Source organism: Rosa rugosa, chromosome 5 (genome assembly GCF_958449725.1).
Source record: "Rosa rugosa chromosome 5, drRosRugo1.1, whole genome shotgun sequence".
In the NCBI taxonomy this organism is placed as follows: domain Eukaryota; kingdom Viridiplantae; phylum Streptophyta; class Magnoliopsida; order Rosales; family Rosaceae; genus Rosa; species Rosa rugosa.
Window position 1 is genome coordinate 54454961 of NC_084824.1, and position 25019 is coordinate 54479979.

The 25019-nt window shown below is 38.2% G+C and overlaps 2 protein-coding genes across 2 annotated transcripts; both read right to left on the bottom strand.

Moving 5' to 3' along the window:
- Window positions 1–7: 7 nt before the first annotated feature.
- On the bottom strand, window positions 8–9031 carry LOC133708661 (protein NETWORKED 1A-like). Its single transcript, XM_062134131.1, has 5 exons — window positions 8748–9031; window positions 8606–8655; window positions 7800–8066; window positions 2574–7201; window positions 8–2331 (listed from the first exon to the last, which is right to left on the bottom strand). Exons 3-5 carry the CDS (start codon window positions 7900–7902, stop codon window positions 235–237), a joined length of 6828 nt encoding a protein of 2275 aa, XP_061990115.1. The 5' UTR covers window positions 7903–8066; window positions 8606–8655; window positions 8748–9031; the 3' UTR covers window positions 8–234.
- A 5535-nt stretch (window positions 9032–14566) lies between these two features.
- LOC133710064 (protein tesmin/TSO1-like CXC 2) lies at window positions 14567–19769 on the bottom strand. The gene is made up of 10 exons (XM_062136040.1): window positions 19381–19769; window positions 18395–18555; window positions 17539–18295; window positions 16756–17237; window positions 16579–16653; window positions 15812–15995; window positions 15636–15731; window positions 15481–15547; window positions 15201–15351; window positions 14567–15113 (listed from the first exon to the last, which is right to left on the bottom strand). Exons 1-10 carry the CDS (start codon window positions 19429–19431, stop codon window positions 14762–14764), a joined length of 2376 nt encoding a protein of 791 aa, XP_061992024.1. The 5' UTR covers window positions 19432–19769; the 3' UTR covers window positions 14567–14761.
- Between the last annotated feature and the right edge of the window lie 5250 nt (window positions 19770–25019).

The window sequence follows — 25019 nt, forward strand, 5'->3', positions numbered from 1 at the left end:
TACCGAGTTTCTCCATCAAAATGACATAGCTTTTATTGTTATGGGATAGAAAGCTGAACGAAGCAGCAGCTTATTATGGTTAGGTAAACCCTAATTCTTACAGAGCATCCAAAAGCTAGTACATTTCAACTTTAACTAACTACTCCAAGATATGATCCCCTGAACATAAAAGAGTAGGACCATTACAAGGAAGCTTACAGAAAATAAAGAAAGGCTTTCCTCCAAGTGGCTACCTTATTCTCCTCTCGTTGATGGTCTCATACAACCACACAAACAACCCTTCTTGCGTCTTTCACTACTACTTCTGCCACTGTAAATAAAATCCCTCAGGAGAAGACCGGTTCTATTCACATAAAATCCATGCCTCCCTTTCCTTTTCTTTTCACCCTCCCATTTCACCAAAACATGTTGGATGTTCTGCAACTCAAACTGCAACCTTCCAATCTTCTCAGATCCTTTCCATGCTTGTTCAGTTACTCTCTCTCTGCTGACATTTCCAGCCTCCTCCAACTCTATGGAAGTCTGCTCGTCCAAAGATGGAAACTCTTCAACATTCTTTTTCAACTGATCATTAATATCCGCCAGCTGCACAACCGCATCCTCAACTTCGTGCAACTGTCTTTTCACCGTTTCGTATTCAGAGCTGTTGATCTTCTTACCCTTCTTGTTAGTCTCCACCTTCTTATGCAAGTCTTGCACAGACGTTTGTAGACACATCAGTTTCTGAGCATCAGAAGCAAGCCTCTCCAAGATCTTTTCCTTCTTGCCATCATGACTTGGTTGTCGAATACTGTAGGACACCTCCAGCTTGTCAATGCCCAACTCCTTCTCAACCTGAACTTCTGAAGGAGACTTTCGAGTAGTCCTCCGTGAGTTTGCAAACCGAGGGTAGGGGGTAACATCTTCAGTTGGTGAGGATGCCTGGTCTTGCCTGATATTGGCTGCTGGATCCTGGAGGCAATGCTGCTCGGCTGCTTCCCATAACTCGAGCATCTGATCATCAGCCCTACCATTCTTTCTCCTGCTTCTTCCATAGAATGAAGAATCTGAAACATGATCAAGTGGAATGTCTTTCGTCAAAAGCCTTATTTCAGGTTTACTCAACTTCAGATTATCATCCGAGTACTCATTCACAGGTTCCACCTCTTTTCCTTTGCTACCATTTTCTTGATTTGAGTTACCTGTTGATTTTACTTCAGTCTGTACCAAGGCCTCTGCCCTTTCCTTTGTTGTAAGCCTTTCAATTTCTTCCACCATTTCCTTTTCAACTAATTCAATTGAAAGCCTTTCCGTATCTTCAATAACTGCCTTTTCAGGTTTACTCAACTTCAGATTATCATCCGAGTACTCATTCACAGGTTCCACCTCTTTTCCTTTGCTACCATTTTCTTGATTTGAGTTACCTGTTGATTTTACTTCAGTCTGTACCAAGGCCTCTGCCCTTTCCTTTGTTGTAAGCCTTTCAATTTCTTCCACCATTTCCTTTTCAACTAATTCAATTGAAAGCCTTTCCGTATCTTCAATAACTGCCTTTTCAGGTTTACTCAACTTCAGATTATCATCCGAGTACTCATTCACAGGTTCCACCTCTTTTCCTTTGCTACCATTTTCTTGATTTGAGTTACCTGTTGATTTTACTTCAGTCTGTACCAAGGCCTCTGCCCTTTCCTTTGTTGTAAGCCTTTCAATTTCTTCCACCATTTCCTTTTCAACTAATTCAATTGAAAGCCTTTCCGTATCTTCAATAACTGCCTTTTCAGGTTTACTCAACTTCAGATTATCATCCGAGTACTCATTCACAGGTTCCACCTCTTCTCCTTTGCTACCATTTTCTTGATGCGAGTTGTCTGTTGATTTTACTTCGTCAGTCATTACCAAGGCCTCTGCCCTTTTCTTTGTTGTAAGCCTTTCAATTTCTTCCACCATTTCCTTTTCAACTAATTCAATTGAAAGCCTTTCTGTATCTTCAATAACTGCCTTTTCAGGTTTACTCAACTTCAGATTATCATCCGAGTACTCATTCACAGGTTCCACCTCTTCTCCTTTGCTACCATTTTCTTGATGCGAGTTGCCTGTTGATTTTACTTCTTCAGTCTGTACCAAGGCCTCTGCCCTTTCCTTTGTTGTAAGCCTTTCAATTTCTTCCACCATTTCCTTTTCAACTAATTCAATTGAAAGCCTTTCTGTTTCTTCAATAACTGCCTTTTCAACTTCTTTGATCATAGTCTGCATTTCTTCCAATTCGGAAATTCCATTTGATATCAAAGTGCTTTGGTCTTCTTTGTAATCTTGAGAGCTCCTCTGATATAGATTATTTGGCAGTTTGCCATCCTAGAGACACAAAAAGGTTTAGTATCTAAATGCAGCAACACTCAGATACCAATTTAAAATTACAATGGCAACTCATATTATAGCAGTTATATCAATTTCACTACACACACAAACAGTTCTCCTATGACATTCAGGCCACGTAACTTCATGCTGTCAACAGCAAAAACAACTCTACCTAGCCCAGACTCTAAGTGCTGAATCATTTGATGGTTAATGTTTCTTAAAAGAGGAAAGAACATTACCTCGTGTTGCTGGTTGTTTTCCACGAAAAGCTTCTTCCTAAGATGGGCATTTTGCTGAAGAGAAATTACATTCTCTCTCAAAGAGGCTATGGCAGGAGCATATGCAGACAACTGGGTCGTCAGACCTCCAACTTCACTTTCCAAGATGCTAACTCTTTCTTTCATTTGTTCAATCTCCACAAATTTTGCAGCATCTTCATCCTTAATTCTCTCACAGACTTCTGTAAGCTCATGAACCTTATCTTCAAGAAAAACTTCACGGACAGCAGAATTGTGAAGATCAAAGTAGAATGTTGTAGCCTCAGCCTCCCAGAGTTCAAAATCATTGCTTCTTTCTTGCAGCTCTGAACTCATATAGTCTTCTCTAATTTTGTATTCTTCAATTGCTTCACACAAGACACCCACTTCAATCTCTAGAGTTCCATTTGCTTCACGAAGGCTCTCAATTTCCATTTTCTGATTTGTGTTATCTTTGGATAGCTCCACAATCTCCTTCTCACAATTTTCTCTTATGAGTTTTGATTCTTCATGTTGCACCTTCAGTTCCTCAACATTTCTGCATAGTTCAACATTCAAGTCTTCTGTCTGTCTAAGCTTTTCTTCTACTTCTGAAAGCTCTGTAGTTTTCTGTTTCAGACAACCTTCTCCAACTAAGATTCTATGGCTCAGTTGATCATTTGAGTCCTTGGCTTCACACAATTCCATGTCCAACAATTGGGCTGTCTCACTCAGGTGCAGAGTTTCTATTTCTTTTTCAATCGCTTTACATAAGATTTCATCCTCCAGAGTTTCATTTGCTTCACGCAGGCTATTCATTTCCTTTTTCTGAATAGTGCTGACTTCAGATAGTTGGAGAATCTGCTTCTCATAATTTTGACCCATTATTTTTGACTCTTCATATTCCATCTTCAGCTCCTCAACAGTTCTGCATAATTCCACATTCAAGTCCTCTGTCTTTTGAAGCTTCTCTTCTACCTCTGAGAGCTTCATGTTTTTCTGTTTGAGAGAATCCTTTCCAATTGAAATTTGATGGCTTAGTAAACCATTTAAGTCACTGGCTTCACACAGTTCCTTGTCCAACAATTGAACCATCTCATTCAGATGTAGATTCTCTACTTCTTTCATCACTAACTTCTCACCCAACGTTCTAACCGCATCTTTAAGGTCATTGTTAGTAGCACAAAGACCATCAAGATCGTCAGCAAGTGCTTTTAGTTCCACAGCTTTCTCAATTGTGAAACTCTCTAAAACCATAGAGAGGTTGCTGAAAGCCAGTGCTTCATGAAAATTAACATTATTATCCTCTTCAAGGACTTGCTTTTCCTCTTTCAGGTCCAAAAGCTTCTTAAGCAAGGATCTCCTCTCTTCAAGCACCTTGGATTGTTCTTCCTGCAAAATCAGATATGCGTCTTGCAGACTCACCAGCTTACCTTGAAGACTTTCCAAATCAGCCTCTAATATTTCCTCCTTTTGCTCTTTCTCAGTCACTTCCAACCTCAACTGCCTTTGCGTCTCTAGAAGCTCATGCTTGTCATTTTGTAGCATAGCACAATGGTCTGCCATTACCTCATACTCCTGCTCCAAAGTTTGCTTTGCTGACTCTATTTCTGCACCTTCGGATCTCAGCTCCCGAAGTAAAGTAAAGAGCACTGAATTCTCAACCAGCAACTGCTGCTCCTCATCCTTGCTCCGAACCAGAGAACTTTTCAAGTCCTTGATAGCATTCAAAATGTGCAGCACAAGTACTTTTTCTCGCTCAATCTTATCTTCATGTGTACCTGTTTCAATTTGCAGAGACCTGAACACTTGATAAATTCCCAGCCTCAACTTTTCGATTTCTTCTACTAAGAATTCTTCTTCCACCTGTAGCTCAAGATTTTCACTCTCCAACTCTTTGATCAGCTTATCAGAAAACTTGGAAGCCTCAACATGTCTCTGACATTCAATGTATATTGTCGAATTCTTCTCTTCCAGATCTTGTATAAACTTCTGAAGGATAAAGATCTCAATCTGGGCATTCACAGCTTTGTCAAGTTCTGCTTCAAATTCTTTCTTTCCCAACCTTCTTTCTTCCTGCAGGAGATGGACATTGCTTTCCAAACCTGCCAATCGGGATTCACTTGACCGAATATAACTAGCACGCTCTCGTTTTTCTGCATGCAAGGAACCCCGTAATTCTTCTACTGCATCAAGTGTGGACTCTTTCTCCTTCTCCATTTTAGAGTACTTCTTCTCTAATTTTTTAAACCTCTTTTCCAGGCTTCGCAGTCTCTCCTCAACATCATTTAACTGAAACACCAGCATGCCTCTCTCATTAAGAAGATTGGACTTCTCGTTATTGAGTAACTGGCACAGCTCTTCTAAGCTCTTTGCTCTTGCCCTCAACTTTTCGAGCTCAATGTTTGCTCCGGAGAGGGAACTTTCCAGCAATGAGTTCTTCTCGAAAAGCTTGTGCATGTTCTGAGTGATAACTTGCAACTGGGAAAGCAGGGCAAATTTCTCAGCAACAAGAGTGGCTTTTTCTCCCTGGAGGAAGTGGCAAGACTCCTGCAATTCCTTGACCTTCCCTCTCAAACCCTCTAATTCCCCATTCAAACCTGAGAGTGAACTCTCCAGAACAGCATTCTCCTTTGAAAGTTTACCCATATCCTTCAACTTCTCGTAAAGATGTTCTCTGTCTTCTCTATCCCTTGTGCATATATCTTCTAGCCTTGACTTCTCATTTTGCAAGTCTTTCACAGATGATCCAAAGCATTCAGGAGTTAAACCTACTGACTCCACTTGCTCCACAATAGCCTGATATCTTCCATTCAACCCCTTAATTTCATCCTCCAAATGGAAAATTTGCCTCTGGAGAGCATTGCTCTGGTCTGTTTTAAGCTTAACATCCTCTTCAAGTTTCTCTTTCATCTCCTTCATGCTAAAGATTTCATCTTGCAGGTTCTTAATGGAGATAGTACAAGAGAAGTTCAGTTCATTCAAGCTCTTATTTTCTTCCTTAACCCGTTGCATATCATCCTCCACACCATGTTTGCTCATCTCCAAGTCCTTCAACATCTGAAGCCCGTTTTTGAACTCCAGGGCTAAAGCTTTCTGCTCTTCTTGGGATTGAGAATGCAACTTCTGCAGAAATTGGAGAGTGGCTTCAGCTTGCACAAACCGCAAGTGCTCCTCTTGCATCAGATTATGAAGTTTCTCCATCTCATCATTCTTGTCTGAAAGTTCTTCATCTTTTGTTGCAATCTTCTTGACCAGACCATCTGCCTCTAACTGCAGAGACTGATTTGATCTCTCCAAGAGAACACATTGTTCTTCGGCACCCTTTAATTTTGCTGCCCCTCTCAAAATTTCATCATTCAATCTTTCAGCATCCGCTTGAGCTTGAGAAAGTTCTCTTTCCATCTTAGCTATTGTATCCATGTACTGCTTGAATTGTAGAGCTGCAGATTCTTTCTCTTCCTTCAGTATAGCAACAACTTCGTTCAGTGATTTAACTTCACTTTCAGCTCTTTCAATTTGTTCATTAAGAATTCTGGCATTTTCTTCATCAACTGAGATCGTAGCCTCCAGAGCAGATATCTTCTCAAGACATTGCTTGTACCTGAGAAAACAGGCTTCCTTTTCTGCCTCTAATTTAGAAAGTTCTTGCTTCATATTTTGAGCTTCAGTTTCTGCTTTAACAGCTCGCTCATTAAGTCCTTTTGCATCCTCCCGGGAAAAAGATAACATGGTCTCCAGGCTAGATATCCTTTCCAGACACCGATTGTACTGATGAAGACCAGCATCTCTCTCAGCTTCTAATTCCCCAAGGGCTTCCTTCAATATTGTAATTTCAATATCAGCTTTACTGGCTCGTTCATTGAGCCCTCCAGCAGCCTCTTGAGCATTATTCAGTTCTTTCCCCAGCTTAGATAACTTCTCCAAACTCTGCTGGTACTGATGATGGACTGTGTCCTTTTCAGCTTGTATCTCAGATAGAGTTTTCTGTAGGATTTGGATTTCAGTTTCAGCTTTTGCAGCACGCTCAGATTGAGAGAGGACCTGGTTCTTGAGACTCTGGTTCTCACTAGTTAACTGAAAGTACCCATTCTGTAACTTTGGTTTGCTTTCATCTGCTTCATGAAAACTTAAGCCTTCTGTAAACCTTCCCCCCGCAACCTTTGGATTAAACTCTTCTCCTGGATTGAACATTTCCCTAAGCTGCTTCAGACCTCTTTTGCTTATTCCAGAGTCGGAGCCTCCATTCCTTTTCAAATCATGTAAATCAGTTGAAGAGAGTCCCAGTGCATCCTTATGCAAGTCATCTGAGTCAAATAAGGCACGAACTGGATGCAGCATTTCTGGTGTATGAGGTCCAGCCTCTGGGCCATAAGAGCCTGAGGATGATTCATCGGCGAGTTCATAAGGTACTTGGTTGGGAAATGCTTCTGCCATGGTTCGATGAGCCTGGCGCAGCTCCACAGTTGCATGATCATACCTCTCAGCCAATGCACGATAAGCTCTATAGAACTCCTCAACCAGTTTCATGAGCTCGGGGCGTTTCTTGTAGTACATTTCTGCTCTCCTTGCAAAAGAGTCTGCATCTTCTTCAATGAGCTTGATCATTGCTTTGACTTTAGCATCCATATCTGTATGAACAAATGTTGGGTCAGTAAGGAATGCAGCCTCAATAATATTGAAGGCATCTATGTGCAAAAACATGCTCAAGTGTGCGTGCTGAGGAGATAGGGAAACCCAACAAAGGTATTTAAGCTACCATTGGAACCTTTTCACAAATTCCAGGATGAGGGCATATTACTAGTTAGATATTTTGATTCTTCTTTAATATCAGACAGTCTTCTTGATTGGAATGTAGAGTCGAAGACTTTAAAAAACAAGGGATAATAAGAGTAAGGGTGCCAAATCATACTAATAAGTTTCTAATACTGAGATAGTAACAAACTGGTTGTGCATAGTCATTAAACAAGATGGATTTAAGTTGGAAGAAGATTCAGAGAACTAAAATTTGGACCAAGTCAAATACTCCTTGCTATTATTTCAAGTCAGGAAGGCAAATTTTTGCTGACTAGTGAGAAGAGTTGGATGTATAAGATGATGAGACTGCTTCACTGTCTCCACATGCCTGGTATCCTAAATTCTAGCACCTATGTGATAAGAGAAGCATAGAAATTGGAGCTTCTATGAGGTATATAGATAACCAAGTAACTGGGAGGAAAGTATCAAGACCTGTAAGATTTTCCTGAAGCCATTTTGAGTTCTTTGGGCTAATGTGACTGTCCCACCACCAAGAATACAAGCGTCTGGACTCAGACTGTAACAGGGTTGCCATGATTCCGGCACAACACAACAACAAAACTGGTTTTGACTTGGCAAATGATGGGTCCCTATACAAGTAACAAAGCCTTAGATATTGGATCCAGGCCAGAGTATCAGTCCAACGAGCTTCCACTGCCAAATACCCGGCTTTGCAGTTCTGTCTTTTGCTCCTTGCACCTGAACACCAAAATCATCAAAGGATTTATAAATGTAAGCAAAATTAAAAGAGATCTGCAGAATTATGTAAGTTCAAACCCGGCTTTTAGCCTGTATAATGAAAGATAGGAGTGATGCAATTGATTCAAGGAAAGAAGTAGCCATTAAACAAGAATATACTAAAGCAAACAAACAAAGTGGTGATCTAAGGTTCTGCTGATACATGAGGAGCAGAAAATCACACCAGTGCTACAAGTTAATAACAAAACACAAAGCACTCATAATTTGACTCCACTAGAACTCGATTCAAAGCATCTTTTTAACTCGGCTTATCAACAACACTACCATACAGAATAATAGAACAATAGAAGCCACAATTTTACTCCCAACACCATATACCTGACCCAATTATCAAATGCAGGAAAAAGAGTTCATGAGAAACTGAACAGAGCACTCACAGAAGCAAATGAAACAACCAGATGATGGGTTTTTTGTAAAATGGTCCAACAACAATCAGATAAAAGATGAATCCTTTGCCAATAACAGAATCAACTACTTACCAAAAGATTTGAATGACAGCAGATGCAGGACTTCTAATCAGCAAGTGAACCTACCATATCAAAATGCATTAGTTTTCAGCAGATGGGTAACTCATAAAAACTGCAATCCTTTATGATATGAACAATAAGATTAAAAACTCACTAAATGACTGATTTCAGTACTGGTGGGGAGACAACACCATTCACATTCAAAGCAAGCAATTGGGTTTCAATGAAAACTGAAAAAGAGAGATTCTTTCCACTATTTTTGGATCAAGTAGATGCCAAAAGAATGAAAACACTGGTAATGGAGTTGTGATCAGCAGCCATGATAGGAAAACTCCAGCTGCTGCAAACTGAGACAGTGCAGTTTCACCCCATCTTCTCTCTCTTTGGTCACTCCACTCATAGAGACTCTCATTGCTCTTCTCTCTTTATTGGGTTCTGTGTGAGACAATATATATGACAAAATTGGGTTTTGGAACTGTTGTTGTTACATGACATATGAAGTATGAACTGTAAAGGCAAGAAATGACATAGGAATGAGCAAGTAAAAAACAGTAACGCATTTATCACTCATGCCAAAAAAAGAAAATAAAATGCATTTAGTAATCTTTTCTTATTCATCAAAAATTGGATTGAACATGTACAAATGTACTACGCACATTTCTCTTGCGGTTCCGCACTATACAATTTTACGTAAAATGACTAGGTAATAGTAGTTTAAACTATAAAATGCCAGCCCTAAATCCTCTGCTTTTTCCTAATAATACAATTGTTTTTCTATGACTTCTGAGCGTTTTGCTGTCTTTCTTGTAGTTGCTTTTTTTTCTTCACTACTTTTGACAATTATTGTTAACATTTTTTTTACTCTGCGGCGTGAGAAGAGAAGAGTGTGTTGGGGGAAACCCAATTGCTAATCAAGATCTCCAAATTGTTCTTTCTTGGGTTTTTCATTATTAATCACTTCAGGTTTGGCATGCTTCTGAGTCACGTCTCTTCCTCATGGCCTTAATGATATTGCCCAATGCTGCATGTACTTTAGTGTCTTTTAGCCTTTTAGGTATCATGTATGGATAAAAATGAAGTTCATTACTATCCAATAGATACAGTCATACAGGTAAGCAACTGCTGAATCGCTCAACGAAGTCCAAAACTGTTCACTACTAATCGGTCCAATGACACGAGTTTTCTCATTGGAAATAGTATTTTGTATATTTACCTCAATAAATATCAGTGAAATAGTATTTTGTATATTTACCTCAATAAATATCAGTTACAGTAAAGTACATAACTATGATTCTTGGTATTATTTCATAATATTCTATTATGGAGTTCAGGCTTCTTGTATTATTATGTAATTTCATTAATTAAGTTCTTGAGGGCAGCCGTATCAGTCTTTATTGATTCTATTAAGTCGAAAATTTTTAATAAACATGTTGAATGTGATCATACAGGTTCCATTAAGTATCTCCACCAGAAGAATCTACATATTCTGATTTCAGGCAAGGCCAATCTTCCTTTATTTCACTAATTATATTTCATTAGCAAACCTAACAATATCTTTGTAATCTATCTAGGAAAGCTCACATGCATTCCTATCTGCATCCAATAATAGAACTAGGTGCGCACAAATAAAAGAAGAAATAAAATATGAGGGATGCTACTAGCTGCCATAAAGAAAGATTGGTGAACAAGTGGAGCAGTCTAAGCTTTTGCACTAAACAATTGAACACTCCCTAGTTTGTCAAAAAGTATGAACAAAATTAGAAAACTGGGATTCAGACACTTGAAAGCTTAATGTGAATTAGACTAGTTTTGCTCCACAGTTAGATTCTTATATGAAATTATTGGAATTAGGATTGTGGAGGATATCAGTCACCTTTCTTCTGGTGGGCCGTCAACTTTTCACGGTTGGCCGGTCGGGGCGGTGGAGCCTCAACCACCCCTTTCGTCAATCCTACTTAATTAGTCTTGTGTAGAGTGTAGACTCACAAGGGAAATAGTCGAAACACTAAAACCTCGCAAGAAACAAAGAAAATTCCTTCACTCATCCATTGAAGTTTGATAGCAACACTATCTTATTTTGTTGTTATAAACGGTTGATTGATTAGATATTAGGCTAAAGATTGCATATGACATGAGATTTGAGGTGACAATTAATGTTTTTACACAAATTTGAAGTAGCTATATATGACTACTATAGATGTAATCAAAGAGATGTTTGAAATTAGTTTCATTGTCTTCACGATCCACTTGATCAATACTTTGTAACAGAAAAAATTATGTACTTTGATTAATATTTTTTTTATTGATAGTTTGACAATATATAGCATGTTAAATATGTTTATCTTTCCACGAAAACTGCTACTTTAGAGAATCCACAACTTACTTTTTTTTTATCAATGTACAACCGATATATCAATTTGTTTATCAAGAAAAAATTATTGTAATTGTCATATATTGTTCTGAAAGCATATGCTAGCTCTAACCACCAAAATTGGCAAAACTGCTAAGGAAAATCAAGATTGTGATTGTGGAGGTGGAAGCAAGTGAAGTGCTACTAAAACATATACAAACTTGGTGTTAACTTAAAGTTTACTGCAGCAGTGGTGCATATAAATTTAGTGGAGGTAGATAGTTAAGTTGTACCTCAGCACCGTTGAATAAATTATGATCTTGACTTTGAATCACATACGTTGTTAGAATTCTTAATTGGCACATGGGTATATTAATTACGCCATTTTTATGTAGGTAGGCCGTGATCGATCTTCATCATGGACCATCAAAATAGTTAATTGGTCCGTTCAGATTTAATGAGGGCAAGGACTTGTAGGACTTCTAGCTAGGTTAATTGAGTCAAACTACCAAACTTTCCATGTCTATTTGAAAATTCATGTAGTTTTTGATGTACAGCTGGGCTTGGCGCTTATGATTTGGTGTTTTGGTCGGAACAGTCACTTTGGTTTCAACATTTCACGAACGAAATGATGATGTCGGTTAACCGATACCGACGTAGACAGACTCAGAATTGGAGTAGATCCGACTAGATTTGAGTAAGTTTGGCCTAAATCCAGTTAAATCTGGGTTTAATGATTTGTAGGCATGGGGTAGTTTAAAGTTTAAACCTAACCCTGTTAATTCCACTGCCTTGCACTATAATGCTGTAGCATGCTACAATGTCAATATGAAACCATTTAAAGCTCACAACAGCACAGTACGATTGAATGCAGTATTTAGATAAGACCTGCCAAACATTCTTTCTAGATTTTGGTCTCAAGTGTAAACAGATTATTGGGGGCCAATAAAATGTTATTGGGGCAATAATAAGATTATTGCGGGGTAATAATAAGATAATTTATTTGGATAACCCTACTAAAACTTTCAAAATTATAAACATCTTCATTTTTCATTAATTATTGATCCCTAATAAACTTGTTATTGGGGGGCAATAATATGATTACTGAGTATTATTGGGGGTAATAAAATCAGACGCCGGAATCCGGTCACCGGTCCGATAGCCGGATTCGGAAATCCCGTCACCGGTCGCCAGATTCCGATCACCGGTCACCGGAGATGGCGGCCGGCCACTGGTCACCGGAGCAAAGCAAGGTGGATGATGACTTCCCTCTCTAAGTGAGAAAGAAGGAGAGGGCAAAAAAGTCCCAAAAATAAATAAAAAGAATAAAAAAAGAATTAATTGGGTAATAGGGAAATAATCCCTTAGAGTGTTTTGGGTAAATGGGGTTTTTAAACTCTTCGTTGTGCAAGTGGGCAATTTTTAAGCTGAAATTGGGTAAATGATCATTTCCCCATTAATTTATTGATATATTAATATAGAAGCAGACTAGCTTCATGCATTGATAGACTAGTTTAGCCTAATCTTTAGCCAATACATCTATAGTTAATCTACGTACTGTTATAGAAAATTGGTCTACGTACATTAGAATGCATCATATATATACAAAGTTTCAATACTACCTAACAAGCTAGTAATATGATCTTTAGATATCCAAACCCTAAACCTTGAAATCCATGTATGGATCCGTACTTCCGTAGATAACCGACTTCATCAATTGCACAAGAGTATGAACAATCAACCAAAAACCAACTAATGATGAATGGAGAAGGCCGCAACGAAAGACACAGAAAAGTAAGGTTCTAGAACTCCGATATTAGCTAGCCGGAATTATACCCTCCTAATTAAGGCTTACACGTACTTAACTTGGATTATAAGCTCATTGACAGTTCCTAATCAGGACAGCTTATATGTAACTCTAAACATATGATCGATATGGTTGAGCTAGCAATCCCCATCGATGATAATTACTACCCACAATAGAGTATTGTGCTTTGAAGACACTATAGTTGTTCGTCACCCACCCATATGAATACGATGTGCTCTCTCTCTCTCTCTCGAATTATTGAAAGTGAAAACTGGGATAGACAATGCATTGTGGTGGAGAGTAAATCACTCAACATGTCCCAGATATGATTGATTAACCTCTCTTAATCTAACACTAAGCGCACCCCTACCAACAAAACCATAAACAAATTCTCCAGCAAATCTAGAAAGGCATGCATTATGGACCCCCAAAACGAAAAGTAATGGTGGATTCGACCTTGAAATTTCGTTTTTGTGTTTTAGCTCTATATGTAGGGGGCCAGCTATGGCAACCCATGTTCCCCTCAAAGTTGGCCAAATGTACAGGTACATATTTCTAATCGATCGAGCTAATTAAGTGACAACATCGAATACGGCCATGGCTCTACCATATCCCACCCCATGTGCCTCTCCCTTCCATTATTGTGTTAGCTAGCTTTGTCGATATCACACAACCTGTTTTAGACGACATAGGAGTCCTAAGTCTACAGCTTAGGAAGAAGAATCAGACTGCTAATGCATGTCATTTTTCTTTCAATGTCTCAAGTTTTTGTTATCAAAATATCAAGTTACTCGTGTTTGATGTGGACGGTTCATTATTTCGTGTTACCGTTATTTACCAGTACTCATACTAAGTAATACCTAACTTGATGGCGGATTTAAAATGTACGTATAAGTATTATTTCGTGACATTGTAAATATTGCATAGCCAGCACCGGCCGGAAGCACTCAAGAAATGAGACGAAACAAGTGATGACAATATGAATCATGAATGAAGCCATCAACCAAGAACCTACTTCTGAGTTCTGTCCACCAAAAGAAATAAGAAAGCAAATGGGGAGCTGAACCACTGCTATAAAGCAAATTAATCTCTTAACTTTCAAATTGGAAAGAAGTGTAAATGGTGTTAGTGGGCGAAGCACAATCCAAATGTCTTTCAGTCCTTTTAGTAGAGGTTTTAGGCTCTTAGCCCATTAGCCTGATACAACATCTCTGCAAGTGAGAGCATCCCTTCACACCTGGAAAATTACATCTACTCCCCAAATTTGAAGGGCAAGTTTTAATTTCTTCTTCTCTTTTTTTATTATATATTGATCGAGAGGACTTGTAGTTCAAAATGCTCATCATTTTATGTGGTGTATTCATACACGACTAAGATAATATATCATTTCACTCAATTGTCGTCACATGTTTATTTCACACTAATCTCTACACTGGGATTATAAATGTTACTCTTATGACCACATGTTTTATTTTAACTTGTGCTATTCTAGTGGAAACACACACGGCTGACATTGTGTCAGACAGAGGATAATTTTCTCAAGGTTAGATAAGGATAGTGGCTGAATTGGTAATTTAGAGCAATAAAGGATTTCTAGTTAGGATAGTGTATGGCTCTCTTCTGATCCAGAGCTGCTCGACTTACTTGGAAAGTTTAATGTTTTTTGGTGTGTTAACTGCAGTACCCAATGTAATGAGATTTCTTGAGCTTTAATGCAGGCCATCTTTGGCCAATGCAGAATGTGAGAAATTAAGGCAAAGATTTCAGCATGGTCTATAAAAGCTAGAATGAGCAGAGATAGCAAGCTTCGAAAACATTGGGCGGAGAGTGAAAACTATAAACTGAAATTCCATATTTTACAAGGATAAGTTGGGTATGATGAGAGTATCATGCCATGTTTATTGTACTAGTACAGAAGACTATCTCTCAAATGACATACAGAACTAAACCACACCTTTAAATATAATGTAAACTAAGAACATTCCATTTCCAACTTCAACTTCGCGATATCTCAATGCTGGGGAGTGAGAGAAGGAAATGAAGGGATGGATTGCAAAATAAGTTTCCTGCCACTCCTTCGACCAGGTGATGACCCAAAGGTACATGGAGGAGAGACCCTCTTACTGTTGGGAGAAGCAGTCTTGACTCCGGTAGTAGGAGAGCTATCTCCTTGAAGAATCTCTGGCATTTCATCCTCTGGAACAGTTTGGCTATGCCTCTGATCAAACTTGGATTGGGGTCGCAGAATATTTGGTTTTCCAAGCTTCTGGCTTGCATACAATCCAGAAGAGGACCCCCCAATGCTAAAAACAGAAGATCGTGGCGGTTTGTTCTTTGATGAAAATGACACTGGAACTAATTGTCTACAAAAAATAAAATTATTTATCATTTACAATCTTTAATAACAATGATACATCAACTTCTCAACAACAAATAGTTTGAGAATTAACCTGGACAGCCGTAATGGTGTTGTGGGAAGGGCAGAGGTTTGCTCTTCATTTTTCTGAATTTCATTTTTCTGTTGATCTCCGTCAGCCACACTCTTTTCGGCTGCTTCTGTTTCTTCTTCGTCTAGCTCAGTTTCAGTTCCAATAATAGATCCTGAATTTCAAAAGAAGAGGAAGAGATATAAAAGCTTATTTTCAAGCACGCTTGGAAGTACTTCAGATGGGAATGCAGCACAAGAAATCAAAGGGGAAGTAATCATCCAAAGCACCGCACACAACTCACCTTCCTTTGTACCAAATGCATTTTTGCACCCTTCACATCTGCAGCCAATGGAGCATCCAACACCACCCTTTAAAAGAAAACAAGACTTGAATCAGATCGGATAAGAATAATAAGATAATAATAAAAAGTAAACAAAATTTGTTGAGGAAAAAAACCTGATAGCATTCGCAGTATTTTTTTAGGCAATTTGATTTCTTGCAATTGCATCCTCTTTTATGCCGTGCAGAAGCTGGGGTCTTGCTGGATTCGTCCTGTAAGCAAAACCAACTTTATGGTTAAACTGCAGTTTGACTTGCAAAGAGAGCAGAGAATAGTGAACCTATGTTCTTACCCCATATTCAGGAGCAGCAGAATCAGAGTTCCTAATCACTTTGGGAGCAAACGCAAGTGGGTTGCGAGACTCAATCTGTTTACGAGTTGCAAGCACAGTATCTTCATGAATAGGTTTGTTGAAGCAATCTTGACATGAACAAGGCTCTATACAGTAGACACCGGCAGCAAAGCACTCGCAGTAACTGCATCAAAAGTGCGACAGTCAAAAACAAATGAACATGGTACCTAAGAAACAAATAGCAGCAGAAGCAATAACCATGATGTTGGAAATCAAAGAGAAAAAATGGAGGAATACACTTAAAGACTTCTGCAAATATTACATCAGGAGAGCGTATAGATAGCTTATCAACCATGAATATTATTCAGAGCATATCTTGACATCATGGAGAAGCCAAATTTGTTGCCAGGTCCATTTAAAGCTTAGATCATGGCAAAGGCCAACTTTGCGAGTGATATTGCATGCACAGCACTAGCCTCATAGTATGTATGTAAGTCCATATGATATTCCAATGAAACATGAGTAAGATGACATTATGCTACATTTCTTCTTCATTTGTGCTCCAATCTATATCATTTTAAAGAGTGCAGCTTCACTTACTATCAGAGACATGGCTTGGCTAATGTACCAGGTAAGCCAATATATTGTCACATGGATAATAGATTAATCAACCAGACAAATCTCGGTCGAAGCTTTCAACTAAATCCCACATCTCAATGTAAGCAACAGGGTATTATGTTTCAGTAAAAGGGACATGAAGAACTTACAGTTTCAAACATTTTGACTTTTTACAGTTGCAACGTTTGCAAGCCTCACCTTCTCCAGTGTGTTCTGCCCTGCGTCTGCAAATCCAAATAAAAATTTTAGATGACACATAAAGAAACAAGAATCTTAACCAACATGATATGATAATCTAATGAAGAATTGATGTCAACAGAACATGCCTCTTCTTTTTGGGGCTATTCTGGTTGAAGTCTTCATTTGCTAAAAGAGCGGATGTTTGGGAAGCATCTTGCAACAGCTGAACCCCATTTTCAGTGCCATCCATGTCTCTTTCAGAAGAAGCTGAAGGGAAAGACTCATAAACACTCCCTTGAGCAGCTGTGGGGGAATGGATGGAGGCATTGGAGTTGGGAAAACTCAGTTCTCTACCAGAAGCCAAATTTTCATTCTTGATGATTTTGTAGTCTTTGGAGGTTGTTGCAAGAGCATTCAAGTGCAAACCGATTCCAGGTAAGATGCACCTAGAGGATTCACCACCAGGTTTCATAGATGCTGGCTTATCATTTGTGGTGACATTCTCATTAGATTGAGATAACATAGAAGAACTAAAGTTTGAAACATTTTCGAAACTCTTCCTGCGAGCTCCCGTCATTTCAAAATCTAGACAGCGCCTTCGCAAGCCACGATGCAAGTTTATAACAGGCTATACACAGAAAGAGGAAACATCACTAGGCCAGCCAATATTGTCACACATGAAAGGTAATTTAAACAAGGTAATAAGAACAATTTAGAAAAGATGTCATAAATCTTTGCAATGAGCAATAGACAATAGATTTTAAAGAGGATAAGCAAGATGACATGAATATTTTGTAAGAGAGTAACCAGAAAATGCGCAAGCATACACATATACATATTTCACCAATCTAACAGATTGAATTAGTCTATCATAAATCTATTCAACTTTTGCTGAAAAAGTTGGTGTGCAACCTGGTTGGATATTTTACCTTACAAGTGAGCTGCATGGATGTTTCCGCTTTATTATCTTCTTTAACATTTGGATTGTCCACCATATACTCGTTTAAATGGTTCGGCATGTGTTCTGTTTCATTCAGCTCACTGGCTGCTCCATTCTGAGAGGAATGATCTTCAATTTGAAGTTGTTGACCAGAACCAACTGTATCAATGACCTGCACTAGTTGCTCATCACCAATGTTATTTTGCGAGAGGTGCTGCACAATTGAAGTAGAAAACCTTGTCATGGGGTCAAGGGAATGATTCATTAGCTCCTTAAAAGCGTCTGTGCTATTGGGGGAATCAAAAATCAATATGTCAGCCGCATCAGAAATCAAACTATCCCAATCACAGCCTGTCCCTTCTTTTCTTTGCTCACTCTGGCATATCAACTGCTGCTGTGCTTCATCATCTGATGAACATTTGTCAGAAGTTTCTTGAACATATTGAGAAACTGAAGCCGAAAACTCAGCCAATTCCGAGTCACAATCTTCCTTGATACCGCAACGAGATGTGTTGCAGTCAGGGCTGCCACAGTCATAGTTCAAATTCCGGGGTAGCTCAATCACAAACTTTGAGTGTTCACTGGGTGGCTCTACAGAAGTTTCTCCAATGGGAACTGCTGGAACACAATCTTCTTGTATCTCTGAAGAGTTGTTATAAACTTGAGCAGCATCTTCACTTGCACAGACTTTATTTCCACTTTCCGGAGAAAATTCAGGTTTTGACAGATCATCAGAAGCATTTTGCCTGAAAAGAAATGGAGTACAATTCAGTCAGAGACATAGGTAACCAAAAAGTCAAAAACTAATACAGAGAAAAAATATACAGCAATCAGTTACACCTCACCTCTTCAGGAATCTGGATTCCTTGTGAGAACTGACATGAGGTGAAGTGAAAACGGATGGAAGGGATGCAAAGCTAAGGGAGCTGAACGTCTGAGTAAAGTGTACAGATTTCACTGGCTTGATAGGAGAAAGACTATTTATGTAGTTAAACACTGGAGAATCCTGCACATTAAAGAAAAGATCTTCATGAAGAATTTTACACAGAAAGAGCAACACTTGATTATACATAAAATTAAAAACAATAAGAAAAAACCATCCACATATCCTCATCAAGCATCAACAGTGATAAGATTTGACACAAAATTTGGGGAAACTGTCAACAAAAAGTAGAGTGATAATTATCTGCAAATTTTTTTAAAAAAAAATTACACAACATCCAGTTCACAAAACTCTGGCGTCTTAATTATGACCTCAAATCTGGTGCTGGATGTGATTTTATCTCATCGTATCAGATTATTAGGTCAATGAGTGAGTGGACAAAACAAAAAACCCAAAAAAGAAATAGGGTTTGCAAATATCAATGCAATAATCTAAAATCAAAAGAAAAACATTTCCAGAATAAATTCCATTTCTTTCTGTTTACAAGTTGAAGAAGGTGAGACACTGAAACTCATAGAACCCAGGTATGAACAAGAATCCTAAAATTAAGCTCCAAATTATCTACCAGAAGACTAATTGAAGCCAAAGAACAATAATTGACCACAAAGACTGAGCTCAATTTGAGATCTAAAAACACAAGATACCAAAACCCAACACAAACCACAAAATGGACACCCAATGAACCCAAACAAGAAGAACAACAACCTTTGACCCAACTGAAAAATCAAAGATCAACCCACATGCAGAGAAACCCAACAAAATTCAACAGCAAAAAATCAAGGTCAACCTTGTGAAAAAAAAATGCAAAATGCAACAGAAACCCAATTCAGTAAGGACCCTTTAAAATGAAAAAACAAAAATGGAAGAGAAATGGTGAAGAAAGCAGACCTCAAATTTAGCTTTGGGAGTGCCGATCTGGTTCCTCTCTGGGGTGTCCATTTCCAGAGAGGCAGCTCCTCCACATTCCTCAACCTCTCCTCTCTCCCTACTACTACTTCCCCATCACACCCCAACTGCTACTTTCTTCACAGTACCCTTCTTCTTCTTCTTCTTCTTTTTCTTTCTTTGAGAAAATGTAAATAATTGTGAGAGGAGGTGGGTCTCACAGGAAAAATGGATAATAATAGTGAATTGAGATTCAAGAAGGAGCGGGAAAGCGCGAATTGAGAGTAGTAGTAGCTGAGCTCTCAATGGACTTTTTCTCGTGGTGATAACCCTTGTGACCCTACAACCCAAACAGCCCCACACTACTAGCTCCCCCCAGTCCTCCACAGCTGTATCACTCTCACTTTCTCACTCTGAAACAGTCTCCACTGTTATAAATATATAATGGTTTGTGTAATTTTCTAGCACCAACCACGCCACACACCTCACCTCACTACCACCACGCAACTTTAACAAAAGGTAACGTACAGATTACTGTGTCTGGATTTTCTGTATCTTTCTTTCCCCCCTCTCCTTTCACTTTCTCTTTTATTTTTATTTTTTATTTTTTTTCTTTTTTAACAGACTCTCTCATTCACACTTCCTTTACCAAAAACAAAACAAAAAAAATCTCACTCACTCTCTTGCCTTCTTTTGCTTTTGGTTTGCATTTCTTTTTTCACAACTTGACTTTGTGAATTGCAATGCTGTCCTTTTGAATCATTCTGTTTTTCTGTTTTTTTTTTTACTGCAGCTAATTGGATAATCGAGTAGTTTTGGCCTGTGGAAATTCCCAAGGTTTACTGTACATTGTTGACCCAGGAATCGTTATTTGCACAGTAATGACTGGATACAAATGTGTAAATGAGTCATTGTCTGAACATTGTATGCCCTGTTCTTAAATCGGTGACGGACGGTTTTTAACTTTATTGCGTTAATAAGGCTGACACAATTTGGAAGTTACGGTCTCTATTCAATTTACTCGGATTTTCTAATTAATAATCAGAGATTTGCCGTATCTTAAACACAATTATGTCCAGATTTGTCAAGGCTCGTGCGTCCTCGGGTTTTTGAAACCAGGGGCTTGTTATTGAAATGAATCCCACATAGAGTTGTATTTTCGAGAGTTATTCGTGGTTTTCAAGAAAATGTTTATTTGTGTTAGAAACACATAAGTTGAATGATACATTTGTCACGTAGAGTATTTATGTGTTAGAGCATGACTGTGGTTGAAACTGAAAACCAATTGGGCGAGAGTCAAAAGTAAATGAAAGTTTCTAGCAATTCTCTACATTTTTCACTAATTGAATCAAATAAAGAAAACTGTCTTAGCATTCATTTGAGCTATGTTCAAGACGTTTACTTCGTTGTACCAAACTTAAAATCGATTCTTCTCACTAAATTACTCTTTTTATGCAAACTTTACATATTTGGCAATGATTTAGCTTTCTTGTCTGTACATACATTTATCTCCATGAAAGTTTTCTTATACATGTTAGAAAATCAGGTAGATTTCTTAATGCTTACATTAAAATGAGAAAAAAATTACATATATTTATATTAGGTATATATGTAAAAGCCATTGGGTATATTTATATCTCTGGAGATGTAAAAGCCATTGGAAAACGTTTCACAAACAATGATCTTAGCAATTTAATCACCCACCTATACGTGGAAAGACTTTAAAAACTCCATTGAATACATAACGGTCTAAAATAGTAAACTGTTATTATGGATTGAAGGGAAAGAAAAATAATTAGTAAATAGTATAGTAAATTCATAAAGAAAAAAAATCTTGAACCGATACAAAATATTATTTTTCTTTTTCCAGTTAAAAAACCGATACAAACATTTATAAGCTGAACGCTGACCATGGCCTTCCCGTGGGTGATATAAATGCCAATTATTTTGCTAGATTTTACTTTACTACCCCCTTTGAGTTACACTGAAGACAAAATCTTTTGGCCATCTGGTAAGGGTATTTCAGAGAATGCGGAAATAATAAATGCTGCCTCCGTTAAATTTATGCGCCTGACGTAACGACAGCGAAGTTTGTACTTTGTAGTTTTGGCGCGGAAGAATTTTTAAAAACTCGTGATCGGGTAGGTTGGTGGTCCATGAAGCTCTATGGATCCTACGTTGAACAACGTCGGATTAAATGACTTTATCAAATCATCGGTCAGGGGTATTTTTTGGATTAATGAAAATGCATTAGTGGACAGACACAAGGGAACACCAACATAGGACACGACTAGCTTGTTGAGCGTTCCCATCAGAGTTGAGTCTACCCTCTTCCTTGGGACACTCGGGGGCCCTACGATCAATCCACATCTATGGATGAGTCGTAACAACGTGTAGGATCCGATGGAGTTCTTCGTCTTCAATGTTTAGATTCTTCCGGGGACTGTTCAAAAAAAAAAAAAAAAATCTTCCGGGGATTGTCGAACATCGCCTCTTTTCAATGACGACTTGAAGTCGGAAAACGGCCCATATTCTGACATGAATGCCGGGAGATGGCCTCGTCATAGTAACCTCGACTAGGTGGCCATTATGTTTAGGGGCATCATTGTTGCCACCAAGCAAGGGAAGGCAACAGACTACGTTCACCTACAAATCTTCGCTTGCTTGGGGAAAACTGAAGGCTCACTTAGCACAACCGACGAGCAATTAAAGTTGCATTCACATCACAACTATAATAACAAATTTAGAACGTAACAGTGGGAGTGAAGTGATTATTTAATAAATAGTTGCAGCTTCTTAATCAGTTTAAAATAATTTACTCTATCTTATAAATTAATGAAATCTGTGACTCACTATAAATAGTATTTTCACCACAAATACTCATCAACTTGAACCATAGGCTACACAAGATTAGTTTCTTGAACAATTAATAATGTGTTTCGTGTTCAAATGTCTAAATTATTGACTATCACCACCGAAGCTTTTATTTATTTTTTTATTCTCTCTACTACCTGAAGGTGAAAAGTGGATTATGAATATCAACATGTTGCTGTTGGTGCCCGTTTCTAAACACTAACAATTGAGCTACTCGAAGCAATGATCTTTTCCGCAAAAATTTTGACTAGCTATAACTGATGTACCCGACCTTCACCAATTTCGGTCTACTCTTATTGGCTTTAAGAAGTTACCATAAGTGTCAAAAGATCTTCTTTGAAATTAAAAAAAAAAAAAAAATTTCTTTTAAATAACCAAACACCAGAAATTGTTCAAAAATAATTATGATGCAGGCCGGTCAATATATATGTTGTTAAGCACTTGAGCTTTGAGCATGTCCGAGCCATAATCCTATAGCTTTCAAGGATGTTGGGCTACTCTTCCACTCGGATATTTGTGCATTCGTGAAAGCATTAGGTAGCAATGTGTTAATGCTCTAGTCTTCAAGGGTGTGGGAGTTCCATGTTGAATTAAATTACTTGAGAAATCCTTAACATGTTAAGTAATTAAGAAAAAATTAACTGAAGATGTACGTACTTAATTGTTTAAAGACTAATTCTTCGAACATGATCGCCAAGTTTGGAGGAAGATAATTAAAGTCAGTGGACAAACTGTAGAGAATTGATAGTACATGCATATTCCCATTCTCTTTTGGACCTAGTGAATATTTATGCCGCACTTGCAAGTAAGGTAGCAAAATTAAAATGCATGTAGGTGAGCTTCATAATTCTCTTGTCACCTTCGAACCTTATCACCAAAGTTGGTATTCACCATTCAATCGGGGTGTCCTTATTAAGGACCTGTGGTCCCTTAAATACAAAGGAGACTATCACGTGATCCCTAGCTAAGCTCTCAACTCTCAAAGTCTCCCACCCCACAGGTTTTGGGTTCTTCCTCTGCAGAAGGAAAGAAATAAAAAACCAAAAAAGAAAAACCCTAGCAGCTTGCAGAATCAGCATGGTGAGCACATAATGACACAGTCTGCTCTTTCCCAACTCCCCACATTCTCTGAAAGAGGAAGGAAGAAGTTCATCATGCGACATCATAATGTCTACTACATGCGTACTAAGAGAGTCTTGCTTTTTTATTATTCATTTTCTGATTACCTTGTATAATTATATGCATGACTGACACTGACTTGCAAATAATTAAGACTAGGGTACGTGATTAGGCGTAAATTAAGCACAGTTATACTTAATTTTATGAAGTCTGGTGACCTGTTGTTATTTAGATGTGAGTAAAGTCTTTGAGTCCCTTTTAGGTTTTAGTGAATGTCAGATTGTGGGTTAATAGAATAAAGCTTGGGGTTGACCCCAACTGCTTAATTGGGAGCAGTTCGATTCCTAAATAATAATTAATTCTGGGAAGCTTTTGTAGTTGGCAAGTGACCAAAAGATAATAAACAGATAATGCAGGTGGCAATGTGAATCACTCCATGGTATGTAAGGCTGAGTTTTGCTGCTGCAGATGATGATATACAAGATCGAGGATCTTGTGGAACGAGTCGTTGTCAGTAACTGTTTCTGAGTCCATGGGATTTTTAGGTGATGGTATTATATACAAGTTTTTGTGGTTCTCTGATAGGCCTTTTGTTTTTCTCTATGTTGCGTTGCCCTAACAAGTTTTGCTGTTGACAAACATGTAAGACCATTTGCCCTTCTTTATTTTCTCACTCTCTCTGAGAGCCAAGTTACTAGTATCCAATAATGAATTACTGGGTCTGTATATTGGAGTTTTGGGTGTGTCAATGTGTGGTAGATCAGAATCGAATCCCATCATATATCAGGAAGCAGAGAAAAAGTTGGATGGAAGAAAACACAAGGAAATCTAATCCTAATGGCCTAAACCCTATTTGACTGGGAAATTTACTTATAATAACCCCAATGACTAAGGCTTAAGCCATCGAACCTACTTTTCTTTAGTAATACTGGTTATGAATCAAAACTAAGTCCGAGACTTGTTTAAATTGCATGCTGTGGCAAAAGTGGTTCGAATTCGTCATGTTCCGGGCGACTTGAAGTTCGTTCTTTTCCAAAATTGAGCTTCGTAACTTGACTCATCTGTTGTTGATCCTTGCTGAATAGAAAGAAGAGAGCGTACGCATGTAGCTAGATGACAGAGATGACCGGAAGAAATCTATTGGGTAAAAAATTGGACTAGCATAAGCTCATGGAACAAATGATTCGAGCCATAGGCCCATTTGTGACATCAACAAGCCCAAAAATCTAGACATATTATTTGGAGTTTGTTCGAGTGGTTGGTGAAGTGCTATTGAACATTTGAACGGAACCACATACTAGTGATATCTTATTAGTGGTATTTTTGCGATCCAATTCATTATCAAAGTGACATGAAAAGTATTGATAGGGGCTTCCAAACCTCCGTTTGCCATCATTTTGCAGGGCAAAAGAATTTTTCTCTCACTTTTGCCATCATTATATTGGTAGATCACTATCACATAATTTGGTTAATTGGTCATGGCTACGAACCAAATAAAAATATATGAGCTGGACTTTTTTATTTGTGAATTTAGACAAGTGGGAATCTAAGTATGTTTTTTTCTAGCCAAAATTTCTGAAAATGAATTATTATTTATCGTGAGACAACAATATACATGTAATGGTCTTGGTGAGCACATCCCCTTCCGC